This window comes from Cannabis sativa, chromosome 5 (genome assembly GCF_029168945.1).
Source record: "Cannabis sativa cultivar Pink pepper isolate KNU-18-1 chromosome 5, ASM2916894v1, whole genome shotgun sequence".
Lineage (NCBI taxonomy): Eukaryota > Viridiplantae > Streptophyta > Magnoliopsida > Rosales > Cannabaceae > Cannabis > Cannabis sativa.
This window is the reverse complement of record NC_083605.1, coordinates 70893414-70909406: the sequence shown is the minus strand read 5'-3', so window position 1 is coordinate 70909406 and position 15993 is coordinate 70893414. Positions and strand designations below refer to the sequence as shown.

The window sequence follows — 15993 nt, the reverse complement described above, 5'->3', positions numbered from 1 at the left end:
CTTCCTCAGGTCATCTCAGAAACCCAGAGTGCCTTCTTGCCCAACCGTTTGATCACGGATAACATCCTTGTGTGTCTTTGAACTTGTGCATGCCATCAAAAATAAAACGCGGGTCGGTCTGGTATTGCAACTTTGAAACTTGAAATGAGTAAAGCTTTTGATCGGGTCGAATGGCGCTTTATTAAAGAGGTCATGATTAAAATGGGTTTTGCTACACAATGGGTGGATCGGATTATGGGCTGCCTCACCACCAACACCTTCACTTTTTTGCTCAATGGTGAAGTTACGGGATCTCTAACTCCTTCCCGAGATTTGCGACAAGGCTGTCCACTTTCACCATACCTCTTTCTTATATGTTCGGAAGGATTATCACGCTTGCTACATCAAGAACAATCAGTGGGCAATCTTAATGGGTTCAAGCTCACCAGGCATGCTCCGCCAATCTCACACATGCTGTTTGCTGATGACAGCCTCCTGTTTTGTCAAGCCAATGAAAACTCATGCTTAGCCATCAAGCGAGTGCTTGATACATATCACCGGGCTTCGGGTCAGGTTCTTAATCCAGAGAAATCAGTTATGTCCTTCTCTCTTAACACTACGCTAGATGCTCAAGTTTTTTTTCATAGGCATCTGTCCATGCCTATTTGTGAATGCCATGAAAAATACCTGGGCCTCCCGTCACACTCTGGAAGAGATAAAAAGGAAATGTTCAGTGGGATCAAGGAGAAGATATGGAAGCTCATGCATACTTGGAATGAATTTTTTTTTTCAGCTGGAGGTAAAGAAGTACTCCTCAAAGCGGTGGTCCAATCAATTCCTTCCTATGCAATGAGTTGTTTTCGATTGCCTATGTCTTTTTGCAACCAAGTTGAATCGACGATGGCTAATTTTTGGTGGGGGTAGAATGAAAATGGTTCTAAAATACATTGGTGTTCTTGGAAGCTTTTATGCAAAAGAAAAGAGGATGGTGGTATGGGATTTCGATCATTTGTTCACTTCAACCAAGCTCTCCTTGCAAAGCAAGCTTGGAGACTTCATTCTCAACCAGATTCACTACTTGCAAAGCTCCTCAAATGCCGATACTATTCTAATAACTCCTTCCTAGAGGCCTCTCTTGGACATTCCCCATCCTTAACTTGGCAAGGTATTCATTGGGGTAAGAAGCTTCTAATTTCGGGTTTAAGATGGAAGGTTGGAGAAAAATGCCGAATTCGTTGTGGCCTAGATCCTTGGATCCCGGGGCACTCTACTTTCCTTCCTTTCCATTATAATGGGCCAGCCAATGGTGTAGTCTCAAGTCTTATCAAAGATAATAGACAATGGGACCTTGATCTTCTTCAGCAATGGTTTTCAGAACCCGATGTTCAATGAATACTTACAATTCCTTTGAGTGTTTTCAGAAATAGTGATACTTTAATTTGGCATCATCACACGTCGGGAATATAGACAGTCCAAACGGGTTATCACTTAGCTTCCTTGCTTGAGGATGTTGATGTTTGTTCGACATCTTATTCGAACAGTCCCTGGTGGAAATTTTTTTGGGCACTTCAGCTGCCCCAAAAAATTAAAATATTTGCTTGGCGAGTCTTTCATGATGCCCTTCCCGTTGCTACAAGCCTTGTCAAAAGGAAGATAATCACGGATTCCACTTGCTCAATTTGCAAACAAGCATGGGAAACCGTGGGACATGCACTCTTTGGATGTAAGTACGCTAAAGCTGCTTGGAGAATTTTTGGTTTCAACTTTGATTGGTACAAAGCCTCATCAATGCATAAAGGGGATTACTTGATTCATCTTACAAACATTCACTCCAAGGCTGACATGGAACAAATAATCTGCACATTATGGTCAATTTGGACGGAAAGGAACCGAGTAATACATGGGCACAAAGCTAAAAAGGCTATGGAATTGTCGTCTTTTGCTGGAAATTACTTGCTGAATTACAGATCAGCTCTTTCGAAATACCAGCAGCCTTTTCAAGCTTCGGTTGCAGCAGCAGTTCAGCCTAGTTCCACTCCCTCTGCTTCGAATAGTCACAAAGTGCCATGGAAAGCTCCCCCTTCAGGTGTTATCAAGTTAAATGTGGATGTCGTCGTTGACCGCAATACTAACACTACTGGTTTGGGTGCAATTCTGCGAGACCATTCTGGTTTGGTCGTTGTAGCCTTCTCCAAGAAACTGCTTGGCAGCTTTGATCCTCACGAAATGGAAGCTCTTGCTATGTTCCATGGTGTGCATTATGCTCTAAACTTTCAATTTCAACATCTGCTTATTGAAACTGATGCTCTTCGGGTGAAAAATGCAATATGATCCCCAACTGTTGCTTTCTCTGTTTTTAATGATATTATCATGGATGTTTCTAGTCTTCTATCTTTTTTCCCTATTGTAAATGTATCTCATGTCAAGCGCACAGCTAATATGGCTGCTGATGGTTTGGCAAAATTTGCACTAGGGGTAGATGAAGATTGTTTTTGGTCGGATTGTATTCCTCCGCCTATAAATTCTGTTATTGTAAATGACCTTTTGGTTTAATTTTTAATAACAATTTTTTTTCCTCAAAAAAAAAAAGACATAAATAACATAGTAAAGAATAAGAAAAAAGAGTCAAAAAAAATCAACAAAATTCACTAGTCCTTATCTAACCACTACTCCATACTACACAAACATGAGTTTAGTAAATTAATATGAAAAATTGCTAATTAATTAACACTATATTATTGTAGTGTAAGAAACCTTAGAGCATATCCAATGAATGCTGTAAATACATTATTTTAGTTTATATTTATAAAATAAAAGTAGTATATAATGTGGTTTAAATTTCGTACATACATAAAGTTGTGTCAAATTTAACACAAAATGTAATATAGGCCAAATTTTATACCATCATGTTAATATCATTTTTTATTTATTATTTTGTGACTTATTTATTTAATCACTAACTTATATATATATATATTTTGACACTAACTTTTATATTTTCATTTATATATATTTAATATAATTTTTATATACTTCTCATAAAAATCTAATGCTTTTGTTGATTTTTTACACTTTACTATTAATATAATGTTTATTTTATTTTTAGTGCATTAGAGAACAATTATAAAATAGGGATCAAATATAGCATTGATCTATTTTTTGAGCTAAATTTAGCACAAAATTTGCATCTTATCCCAAATAACAATGTTCTTAGAACTAATGATTTTGTGCATATTGTTGTTTCATGACCTAGTCTCTGTTTTATTATAAGTAGATAAGGTATGCGCTTACTTATAAGTAAAAGACTTCGAATATGTACATGAAGTGACTTGACTCTGAGCCCCATGATATGACAGTTATTAGGTGCGACTACTGGCCGGTTTAGGATATCGTTTTCGATGATTGGTATTGAGAGCTAGGAGTCTAGTGGATGTGATATGCACGAGTAGCTTGTCTCTTATAATTATTTGTGATCTCTCTACTTTGCTTATGAATGATGATATGTTTTGTTTTGAAAGAACTAACCATGTCAGGGACTTTTATTAAACTATTAAACTACTGGTCCTTAGTTGTCTTCCTACTAGACTTTATAAGCTTACCCCTATATTTATCTTCTAGAAACTCAGTTGGATATCTGTGGATGTGGGAAAGTCGTTGATAGAGAACGACGAGATTAGCTTAGTCCTACTTTAATTATTAATTAACTATTACTCTTTTTTAAATATTGGATATGTATCTAATTATTAACAGATGGTCTGTATCATTTATATAGAGTTAGGGATGAAGAATATGATGGATGCTATAAGTATTGTCTTGGTATTTTTTGGCTTATTAATTAATTCTAACTATTAGGTGACTACATAACTATGAGATATGAAAATATTATTATTGTATATATATATACTAATGAATGATCCTATTTTATTATAATTATTTTCTATTTAGGAGTTGCTCCATTATTTTAATTATAGGTCTTAATTTTATAATATATATTAAGGGATCATTTGTAAGTTTTATTTTTTTGCAAGAATCAAAGTGTGACATTTGACCATCCAAGTTATAAATATTACATATATAATTGCCACAACCTAAGACTCGATCTGGTGAGAGTTAGCCTCATATATACATACATTATAAAAATACAAAAATCAATACATAAATTAATATGTATAAATATCAATGCTAACGAAAAGAAAAGAAAAGAGAGGGTGATATAAAAAATAATTAAAATTAGGGTATGATATATATATGGCTATGAGAAGAAAGAAAGGGATGATATATATTTATAAATTATTATTTGAGTTATTGTTTATGGGAAGAATTGTGATATTTTTATATATAAAAAGTGGTTATTTAATCATTTTTGTTGGTTTAATGGAATATACTTTAAAAATAAAAGAATATTCTCTTAAATTTAATAGTGTTAGTAATTAAAGTTAGTTTTATAAATATATATAAATATTAATATTATTTATTTTAGATTAATTTAGATATATAAATATTAATATATTATTTAACATTATTATTTATTATTATTATTTTTAATATTAGGAGTATGTTCAATTTTAATATTCTTAAATTTTATATTTTTTTCTTTAAATTTTTAAAACTTTAATTATTTTTTTTTTAAAAAATTAAAAATTTAGTTAGCGTTTGGTAATACTTTTTTAATTAGTTTTCTGTTTTTAAAATTAGAAAAGTGAAAATATTTTTCAAAATCATGTTCTATAAAAGTGTTTTCACTTTTCAATTTTTTAATTGAGAATCAAAATTTTAAAAACAAAAAAAAATCACTTTCAATATTTTTTAAACAATTTTTAATTAATATTTTGGACTCTGACTAGACTCGGACTGGACCCAAACCCGATCCCAGTCCTGGCACTGAACCGGACCTCTGACTCGAACTTGGATTCGATCTCGGACCTAGACCTGACTTAAATAAAATAAAAAGATAAATATGAAAATGAACTTTACAGAACACACTTTTGTTTTTTATTTTTTAAAATTAAAAAACAAAAGTAGTTATATAGAACACATTTTTATTTTTCAAAAACAAAATTTTATTTTTATTTTTGTGATTAAAAAATTAGAAAATAAAAATATTACCAAACGACATCTTAATTAATAAGTGATTTTATTTTAATTTATAAACTTTTAAAATACACATAATAAAAATAAAAACTAATTAAAAATATAACTAAGTATACGTATAATGCACATAACAATAATTTAGTATATATAAATATGTAAAAAGTTTATGTGATTTGAAATTTAGTTAGAAATATTTATATATTAATTTAAAATTAATAGAATTTAAAAAATATATTTTTATTAGTTGATATATGATATATATATATTTTAAAATTGACTTGATCATCCATATTTCAAATATATGTATTTATATATTTATAAAATTTAGGAGTAGAAAAGTTTTATATTTTTTTAAAAGATAATGTGGAAAAAAAATGTGTGATAGTTCTATATCAGGTGAGATAAATTATATATATATATATATATATATATATATATTATTTTTTTAAAAGATAGTGTGGAAAAAAATGTGTGATAGTTTTATCACGTGAGATAGTCTGATATTTTTTTTCAAAATTAATTAATATTTAATATTATTAAAAAATGTAGAAAAAAAGAGAAAAAGGATAAGATAAAATAAAGTCATTTTAGTGTGTAATATCAGCGCATCATATCTCTCTTTTAAAAAAATGTAGAAAAAAGAGAAAAAAATAGAGTTAACAAAAACCATTTTAGAGTACATATCACTGTCTCATATCTCTCCATTATACATAGATCGCTCTAAAATGAGGAGGAGCGAGGCATTTGAGATTGTTATTTTTTAATAAAAAATATTATACAACTTTGAAAATAAAATTAATCGTGAATAACTACCATATAAAATATGATTTTTTTTTTTATTTTTATACTTTAATACAGTTTTTTTTGCATTTTTTATAGAAATCTATATTGTAATCCATATAGCAACTAATAAATCAACTTAAATCGCAATCAAAATCTAAACTACTAGAACAATCACTACAATAATCCTAAACGTAAATTTGAAAAAGAAAATAAAAAAATAATGTATTGGGCAATTCCTTAAAATTTTATTATATATTGTTACATCATTTAAGATACTAGTCAAAACACGCGGTAGCATACATTTCTGTAGCTATTTTCTAATAAGAAAATGTATTGATCAATTCCTAAACTAATCATTTTTACATTAATATGTATATTTCGTAATTGGATTTCGGATCCCGAGTTGTAAATAATTTATACAAGTGTTTGTATATTTTTTAAATTTTAAATATCTGGAAAATTTTTGTCTTTTAATTTTTTAATCACAAAATGAAAGTAAAATTTTTGTTTTTGAAAAATAAAAATGTGTTTTGTAACCACTTTTGTTTTTCAATTTTAAAAACAGAAAAAATTCGTGTGTTCAGTAAAATTAATTCATTTTCATTTTTTAATTTTATTTAAGTCGGGTCTAGGTGCGAGGTCGGATTCGGGTTCGGGTCAGAGGCCAGATTTAGAGCCAGGGCCGTGGGAGAGGATTTGGGTCCGGATTTGGTCGGAGTCTAAAATATTGATTAAGAAAAAAATTGTTTTAAAAAAATATTGAAAGTGATTTTTTTTTTTTTGTTTTTAAAATTTTGATTTTTAATTAAAAAATTGAAAAGTGAAAACAGTTTTATAGAACGTCTTTGAAAAATATTTTCACTTTTTCAATTTTAAAAACAAAAAACTAATTAAAAAAGTGTTATCAAACGACACTTTATTAAATACACTTTTTATATTAAGATTTTTTAATTAACAAAGATTATGAGAGTACTTAAAAAAACACCCTAACATTCATACAGTGTAGAGAATAATATACTCCAAAGAATTGACCGAAATATAAAACTAGAAAAAATAAATAAATAAATAAATAAATAAATAAACAGTACGTAGTGGTGTAGATCTAATCCGATCGATCTTGGTCTGACCCATCATCATCATCATGATCATCATCATTATTAGTTATCTCAGATCTAGGGCGATCACGCTCATCTATGACCCTGCGGATCTTTTTCTCAATGAAACCTCTTAAAAGAGATTCAGAAATGTCTTTGAGAGAATGGTGTTCTCCACTCATAAGAGTTTTATAAACAGACTCAATTGCATCTTTGAATGCATTTCCTTGCATGGTCCTACGAAGCCCAGTGGTGCAGTAGAAAGCAAAGCATTCGCAGTTATTATCAATCAAATGATACTCTCCAAACTGATTATCACTGTTAAGCATATCCTTGGCTCGTTCAGTCACCTTCTTAGCCATGTCTGAAGAAACAGCACTGCAAGTCCCAGACTTTTTGAGGATACGTTCGCTGAAACCAGCATTGTATTCAAATCGAAATAGCCTGTGGTGTTTAAGGAAACACGTCAAACAGGTCTGCACTACTCCATTCTCCTCATTTGGGTTATACCCACATTTTTCACAGGGTTGTCTTCCGAAAACGGTGCGTATTAGGCTCACTTTCTTTGTTTTTGTTCTTGTGAAATGGATAACTCGGTCATCTCCCATGTATATTCCTGCAATTATATCGTAATATTTATTTCTTATTAACAAATGATCATTATTACAAAGAAAAAAATTAAAGCCTTAGTCACAAATGAAATTAATACATTATTATTACCATGATGAGAGTAGGTGTGAGCTCTCCTGTAGCAGTAAATGTGATCCCCTTCTTTGAGCTGACTTTGTTTAATCATGTTTGAAAGTAACCCCATTATGTTGCTATATAGCTAGCTCTTGATGAAAAAGTGAAGAAGGTGTTTGAGAGAAGATAAGAGACTGAGAATACTCTATTTTTCTCTTTAACTCAAAACAACTCTCTTGTGATTAATATGGAGAAGGGCCGGTTAGAAGAGTAATACTTGTATAGGAAAAGGATCTGATACACTATTATTATGTGTTTTACTGAGTCAATCTTTTTTTTTTTTTTTAAGTCAATGCTTTTTATTTTTAAGTCAATATGTATTTAATGCTGTCCATGTTTTTTTAAGGGGTTTTTTCATAAATGTACAACAAAAACAAAATAATTACAAAAAATGTGCAAAAAAAAAATTATTTTAAAAATTTATACATTTTGAAAACTTATTACATGAAACCATACATTTTTAATATGTTTATTAAACCTCAAAATAAACAATTTCGTAAAATTAATTAAACAGATTTATAAAAATAAACAAGTTAAATATTTTTTTATTAAAAGATAAATGTTTATTATCTATTTTAGTATATATGAATTATTATAATTTAATAAGATTTTTTTTTAATAAAATACAATATCAAAATTATAAACATTAATGTATATAAATATAAATCAATACTTAAAATTACTAAAAATAAACATGACACGTAGAGTGATATAATAAACATATGTGAATATTATTATTTTGTTTATTAAAGTAGTATGTTTAATAAATAGAAAACAAAATAAACAAGTATTTATATTATTAGTATGTTTATTATAATTGTAAACATAAAAATAGACATAGTCAATTTATACTATACTAAAATAAGTATATTTTCTTTCTATTGTTTCTTTATATTGATTATTTTCTAATGAGTTAGTGAACGAGTTTTCTATTGAAGTATAATTCTTACATAAAAAAATAAATAAACAAACATAACTCTATAAATTCTAAAAATTATTTAATTAAAAAAAATAAACACGACACAATTAATAAACAAAGAAAAAGATAAAGATAAACAATTTTTTATATATATATTATTTATTTTCTAAAAAATTACTAAAAAAATAAACATAACACACGTAGAGTGATATAATAAACTTATGTGAATATTATTATTTTGTTTATTAAATTAGTATGTTTAATTAATAGAAAATAAAATAAACACATATATAAAATATTTTATATTATTAGTATGTTTATTATAATTGTAAACATAAAAATAAACATAGCCAATAAACACATATATAAAATGTTTTATATTATTAGTATGTTTATTATAATTGTAAATATAAAAAAAAAACATAACCAATATTACCATATATATACTAATCAATAATTATTACCATATATATATATTATAAAAAAAATTGAAAAAAAGTTTTTAATTATATATAAAAGTGTATGAGAAAATGATAATAAGTTTTTTTGCACATATTTTGTAATTAATTAAAATAATGTATACAAAATTGTAAAATGCCCTTTTTTTAATAAGTTCTCAACCACCAACATCAACAACAACAAGCGCTCTATTAAGGTGGGAGTGATAATTTATTCAAAAATAGCATTCATTATTAATAGAAGTAAGATTCTTTGACCACCAAATAACGTTTTTTTCTTTTTTTTCTGCTGCAAGTTTGCCCAAAATATAGGCAACACCATTACAAGATCTATTACAATGCACAAAATTAACATCTTGGAGCCTATTACCAAGATCAATAATATATCATCTATTAATAGAGTACTATTTTTTAGTTTAAGCGTAATATTATTCAAACAATCAGACTCAACAATGTTTCCATACCTAAAGGAGATGCATTGAATAAGATCGTTGTGGATAGCCAAAACTTTAGCCACTTCAGGAATAAAACAGCCATCCAAAGGCCAAGATTCTGAAGCTAAAGCTATTCCCAATTGATTACGAATCACCATACCCAAGCCACTACAAATTGCCCAAAGAACTGATAGAAGCATCTGTATTGATTTTGAGATAACCAAGCTGAGGAAGTTTCCATTTTGGGACACCTAAAGAGGGGCTGTCCAAGACATTGTCCCACCAGTAGAGATGTCTACTGCCTATGCCTTCATACAGGGAGAGGGAGACACTGCCAAAGCTTGTTTGTTATGAAACGTCCCAAGGTAATCACAGACCCAATACACAGTTAGCACAAGAGTCAATTTGACGTTATTATGGACCATTTTATTACGTCTGAACCAAATCCTCCATAAAATTACCATAACTAATTTAATTATTTCCTTTGAAAGGGCATCAATAAACCTATGAATAAAGTCAAGAAAATCTACACAATGAACAAGACGATCCCCCAACACAAACTCACAGAGCTTCGTGCAATATAACAATGTAGTAGACTCCCAAAGAGCATGATGAATAGTTTCATCTTTCAACCCACACAAAGTACATAACCCATCAGATAACACAGACCATGACAAGCTAGATTTATTTTAGTAGGAATCCAATTACGGGACGCTTGCCAAGCAAAGAGTCTAACATTTGAAGGAAGATTAAGAGATCAAATATTTTTCTACCAACCAGATATGCCACCAGACGGAGAAGCACAAGGAGCAGCCAGATTGAGAAGGCCAAGCCAATAACCACTCTTAATAGAATACCAACCTGAATTCTCAAAGTTCCATACAATTTTATCTTGCACATCATGTGAGGACCAATGAATAGAAATGATAGATTTAGCTTCACGAGGCAAGAAAATAGATCGAATTAACACATTATCCTACTAAATCTTTCCGTAACACCGACACCTTGCTAGATCCATCAATTTGAGCAGGAGCTGACAAAACAAAAGGCATTGAAGGATTCCAATTTTCAGAACAAATAGCAATGCCCTTCCCATTCTCCATACGCCACTACAAGAAATGTCACTTTTGCCACCACATTTTTGTGCTGGCAAAAATTTGGTATTTCGCTGGTAAAATAGAATTTACTTTTAATGTGTTGGCAAATCAATGTTGGTATTAGAACTTTTGCCAGCACAAAATGAAAAGTGCTTGCAAAAATGACTTTTCCTAGCGCGTAAATATGGCAAAAGTTAGATTTTAGCCATTGCAAATGTGCGTTGGTAAAATTTTGACCTTTTTGCCAGCGCAACTTGCGAAATGCACTGGTAAAAATTACTTTTACCAGCACAGTAGCGAACTGTGCTGGTAAAAGTGACATTTCTTGTAGTGCGCCAACCAACCCTAGAGTTAATATTTTTTTCTCCCATAAGATTTTTTTTCCACACAAAATAGCCACTCTTTGATATCTTGATTCGACAAAGGATCGCTTTCGAAAATACAAGCCCTTTAACACACAGCCAGCCAAAGAATCAAGAAAATTATAAATACGAGATGCTTGCTTATGTTAGAAAAATTAATAATAGACCCAAGATCAATTTGTATATAATATAGAACACAATAATAATATATAATAATTAGGCATACGTACCTGATTGATCCATAACAATTACCTCAATTCGATCCATAGCAATTATTTCAATTTGATAGTGCAATACTATCCACTAAGTCTTCCTCCCTAGATCTCTAAATCAGAAGCAGTTTATTTATCTGATTATCAAAATATATACAATTGTGATGAGACAATATGTATTTATAGAGTTAGGGAGGGAACTTAGCTACATAACCCTAGTTGGACTGGGCCTGCTCATCAAAGGCTTCAGTTAACTAGAAAATCTCACACTTCTACTTCACCTAGACTTTACACACAGATGCTAAGCCCATTAACAATTGATCACCAACAATATGGGCTAACTCAGCAAAAAACTATCCAATCAACCCAAGTTTTAATAAAACCAATAAAAGTTAATGTAAGCCCAAATAAAAAGTCTACCAGCTTAGTCAAGAGAGTTTGATTAAATAAACAAAGGTTCCTAGACCTCTAATATCTTCTTTATGCAAACACAGTTTGTCTTAAGTGCACCACTATCCATTGATAGCATAAAAGAAAAAGACTATTCATATGTACCATATATAATAATAAATGAAAAAAAACAAATTGAGTCACACAAACTTAATTTTATATTATATACCCACTACAAAAATTTTTATTTTTAGTTACAACAAAATTTGTGACTAAAAGTAAAAAAATTGTGACTAATTATAAATTATTATTCTTGTGTTGTGACTAAATGGTCCGTGGCTAAAGGTATTAGTCACAAAAAATTATAATTTATGACTAAAATTTGTTTTTAGTTACAACAAAATTTGTGACTAAAAGTAAAAAAATTGTGACTAATTATAAATTATTATTCTTGTGTTGTGACTAAATGGTCCGTGGCTAAAGGTATTAGTCACAAAAAATTATAATTTATTGTGACTAAATGTGTTTTTAGTCACAATACTTGTTGTAACTAAAATTAAATTAGTGACAATTGTGTGTAAATGGTATGTTATAGTCACAAATAGTTTTTTGTTGTGATTAAAAGTCATATTTAGTTACAAATTTTGTATGTACGTAATGGTACAAACGAAGCACGCTCATTTGTTAATTTCCTCAAATCCTTATAAAAAATTAATATAGTAGTAGGAATATTATTATGCATGTCATAATAAAATGATTTTAAGAATTATCTTTTTTAGAAAATAAACTACATAAATAATAAAACGATGTATTTAAATTTTTAATTGTGATTGATTTACTAATTTTTCTTCCCTTAATTCATAAATATTCAACAACTTTGTTGTTTGTTAACTCTTATTTTTTTTAATAAAAAATAATTAATTTTTATTATTATTAATGTGATTAAATCATAGAATTGATTAAAAGTATTTTTCTTTTTTTTTTTATGATGATGTACTCTCTCATCATGATAACTTATTATTGTTTACTGAAATTTAGTCTTTGTCCACGAAGTAGTTTTATAAGCTTTTTAGCAATGGACTTTTTACAGCTTTGTAGTATTTTCAAGTTGTGATTCGTGAGCAAGTTTTCAGAAACCCATTCCTCGTCCTTTGCCTACTGAAGACCATCTTAAAAGGGCAAAACACACTCAAGCTGTTGTGCAAGAAGCTATCAATATGGAGTTGGGTGCGTAGGAAGAACTGAGAGTTAGTGCACTAGGAAGAACTGAGAGTTACCTTATTGCTTGGAATCACTTTATGATTGATGCCTAGAGAGGAATGAGTGATCCTTTTAATAATTACATAGAGATATGGCATGAGGATATGCGAATTCAAGTGAATCAGTTGAATGATTTAGTCCAACGAATTGTGGTGAGCTTCGATGTGGAGAATTTATTCATGTATCCTACATAGTACTCTCCATACCCGGCCACCACCGCCAACTCCTCCGGCATACTGATGTGGCGTTAGGTGAGTTCTTTTCCTAATTTGTTCTTTCAATATGAATTTTCAGTTTGGGGGAGAGCTAATTTTATCTTGTTGTATTGTTTAGTTGTTAATTTTTAGTTTCTTTTGTTATTTTGTGTTGTTTTAATTGTTTATTTAGTGTCAGTTGTAAGGCCATTTATTCTTATCTGTTGTTGCTTTGTCTAGCTTTGCTCGTAAAAAAAATTGTATTTAAGTGTGTGTTTGGTTTAATTGTTTTAGAGTTCAATTTAAATGATTTGTGGAAAATTTTTAAAATGTTTTGAAAATGCAACATTGTGAATTTTATATATTTGCTTGACTAAGGTTTGCGGTTTGATAATTTGAATTTCACAAGAACTTGCATTATTTGGCATTTGAGGCAAAATTCTCGATAACATGTGTTTTGAAAGTGATTAAGGCAATTTTTGGATCGTTTGAACCTTTCAAGTCAACTTTGATCTGTTTTTTTCTAATTACCCATTCTAAGTCTAAATAGTCGACTATTTTTTGTTAAACACTTGTTTTGAGCTTAACTGAACACTTTAATATTTATTCATTCCTAATTTTTCACCATGAGCATTTAAAATATTAAAGGGGATTGATTTTTATTGTGTGTAATTTCTTTTGAATTGGTGTTCGCAATAGAAAAATTCAAGAAAAAGATTGAGAAAAGTAAAAAAAAAAAAAAATTGAGATTGAAAAAAAATTACATTTTTCTTGGTTGTTCCCATTGAAAAGCATAAATTTAGGAGAAATGTAGTGGTAAAAAAATAAAATTTCTAGTGCCATTTTTTTTTTCTCAATCTTTGGAATCTAAGACAATTTTGGAATTGTGTTAAATTGTGTTGTGATTATCAAGTTTGGGTGTAAGGTATGCTAATTATGGTAATTTTTAGCCTAAATGACAATGTCATCTACTATTACCTAAGCGTAATGCTATAACCTATGAAAGTTTTTTTGATTTCAAAAGACGTGTTATTGATATTTTTTTTTTATTTAAGCGTTTATATATTACAACTATGTTTTACTTGAGACTCGAACTCAGGACCTCCAACACACACATCCACCTATGGCCACTTGAGCTAGCCTCAAGTGGTTGACGTTTTATTGATATTAGTAAAGAAGGTCAAGTAATGCAAGTATATTAAAACATTAGTTTGTAGAATTGTCTGGAATAAGTTGAGCATTTATGATAGAGTCCAATTATTGTAATCATTTTTAAGATATACTATTTATTTTTCCTAAGTGAACTTTAAAAGTTGAACTTCAAGGCAATTGAGCTGTAACTCTGGTTCATATTGCAATTGAAATTTTATGAGTAGTGGCAAATCAGTCTAGATTGGTAATGATGGCTTATAGTTTGTTCGTTGTGTGTTTGTTTTTGTTTGTTTAACTTAATCCTTACTCGAGGATGAGTAAAGGTTAAATTTAGGGAGAATTTGTTAGGTTTATCTTTAGTAATAATGTATAATTTTTCTTCCCTTAATTTATAAATATTCAATAATTTTGTTTGTTTGTTAAGTCGTAATTTTTAAATTATTTTTAATAGAAAAGTAATTAATTTTTTTTATTATTAATGTGATTGAATCATTGAAGATTAAAAGTAGTTTTTTTTTAAAGAAAAGGAAGAAATGAAATTTAATGATGATGTACTCTCTCATTATAATAAATTATATATTATTGTTTATTGAGATTTTTAGAAACTAATTTTTTAAAAGATTAAGCTAATAAAATAACATATAAATTTAACGTGATTTAGGCGTTAATAAGTCTTTGTCCACGAGGCATGATTTTATAAGTTATATAGCAATGAGCTTTTTACAGCTTTATAGTATTTTCAAGTTGTGATTTTTGAACCCTTTACATGGAGGAGATAATGTCTTATTTATAGGCAAACTTCCTTAATCGATCGGACAGATACTGATCGTACTAGTTTTTTTTTTCTAATAAAATAGAAGCTCACTAATGGGTAAAATAAATTATTTAAGCATTATTTTGAGCTATTGGGTCGGGTAGGTAAGGCCCTACTCCTAAAAGAAATCTACCGTACGGAGTGTAGTACTGTTAACAACGACATGCAAGGTCAGGCACCATTGTTGGAAAAAGGAATGGTGTAATTGAGGTGCACCCCTCCAAAAGTTGATCTTATTTTTATCGTGTGCCTTTTCAGAGTTTAGTAGAGGGGACATATTTTTTGAGTTCTTGGGATCGTGTCAGAGGCGTGCTTACCTCCAGGACCATAAACTATCCAAAATGTCCTGGACACCCTTTCAGCTTCCAGTCCCATACCAATATAATTATAATATATTAATATCTACTACACATTGTATTAATTTTTTTTTTTTTTGAAAAAACGAAAAAAAATTTATCATTGTAAAAAAAATGTGTCAAAAAAATAAATTAAATATATGTATCTAAATCTACAAAAAAATACACATATAACAAAAAAAAAATTGTCAGAACTAAACTAAAAATACACACGAATATAAAAAAACTAAAAAATAATTGTGCAACAAAAAATTAATATGAAAACCACTTAAAAATAACTAAAACACAACATAAAATAACAAAATAAATACACATATATACACCATAACAAATGTACATAAACTAAAATCAACTAAAAAATAATTGTGCAATAAAAAAATACATAAAAACAACAGATTAATAATTATAAAACAACTATAGAATTTATTTAAACAACATCATGAAAACAAATATAAAATAACAAAAAAACAGTTACAAATCAACAGAATAATAATAAGACATCGACATCGTTGTAATATGTGAATTATTCATAAATTAACTCTGAATAAACTACAAAACATAAAAATAATACTACTTTAATTATTCATGTAAGAGAGAGAAATATATAAGAAAAGTGCTCTTAATTTTTTTTGTAACAGAGAAAAAGAGTATTAA

At 29.1% G+C, this 15993-nt stretch overlaps 1 protein-coding gene across 1 annotated transcript; it reads right to left on the bottom strand.

Moving 5' to 3' along the window:
- Positions 1 to 6768: 6768 nt before the first annotated feature.
- LOC115716911 (protein LEAD-SENSITIVE 1) lies at positions 6769 to 7897 on the bottom strand. Its single transcript, XM_030645834.2, has 2 exons — positions 7668 to 7897; positions 6769 to 7563 (listed from the first exon to the last, which is right to left on the bottom strand). The coding sequence occupies exons 1-2, from the start codon at positions 7759 to 7761 to the stop codon at positions 6956 to 6958; spliced, it is 702 nt and encodes a 233-aa protein (XP_030501694.2). The 5' UTR covers positions 7762 to 7897; the 3' UTR covers positions 6769 to 6955.
- Positions 7898 to 15993: the final 8096 nt, after the last annotated feature.

Coding starts and splice junctions, on each gene's coding strand:
- LOC115716911 (XM_030645834.2), bottom strand. CDS start 7,761: ATGGGGTTACTTTCAAACATGATTAAACAAAGTCAGCTCAAAGAAGGG. Junction 7,564..7,667: donor TCACACCTACTCTCATCATG/GTAATAATAATG, acceptor ATATAATTGCAG/GAATATACATGGGAGATGAC.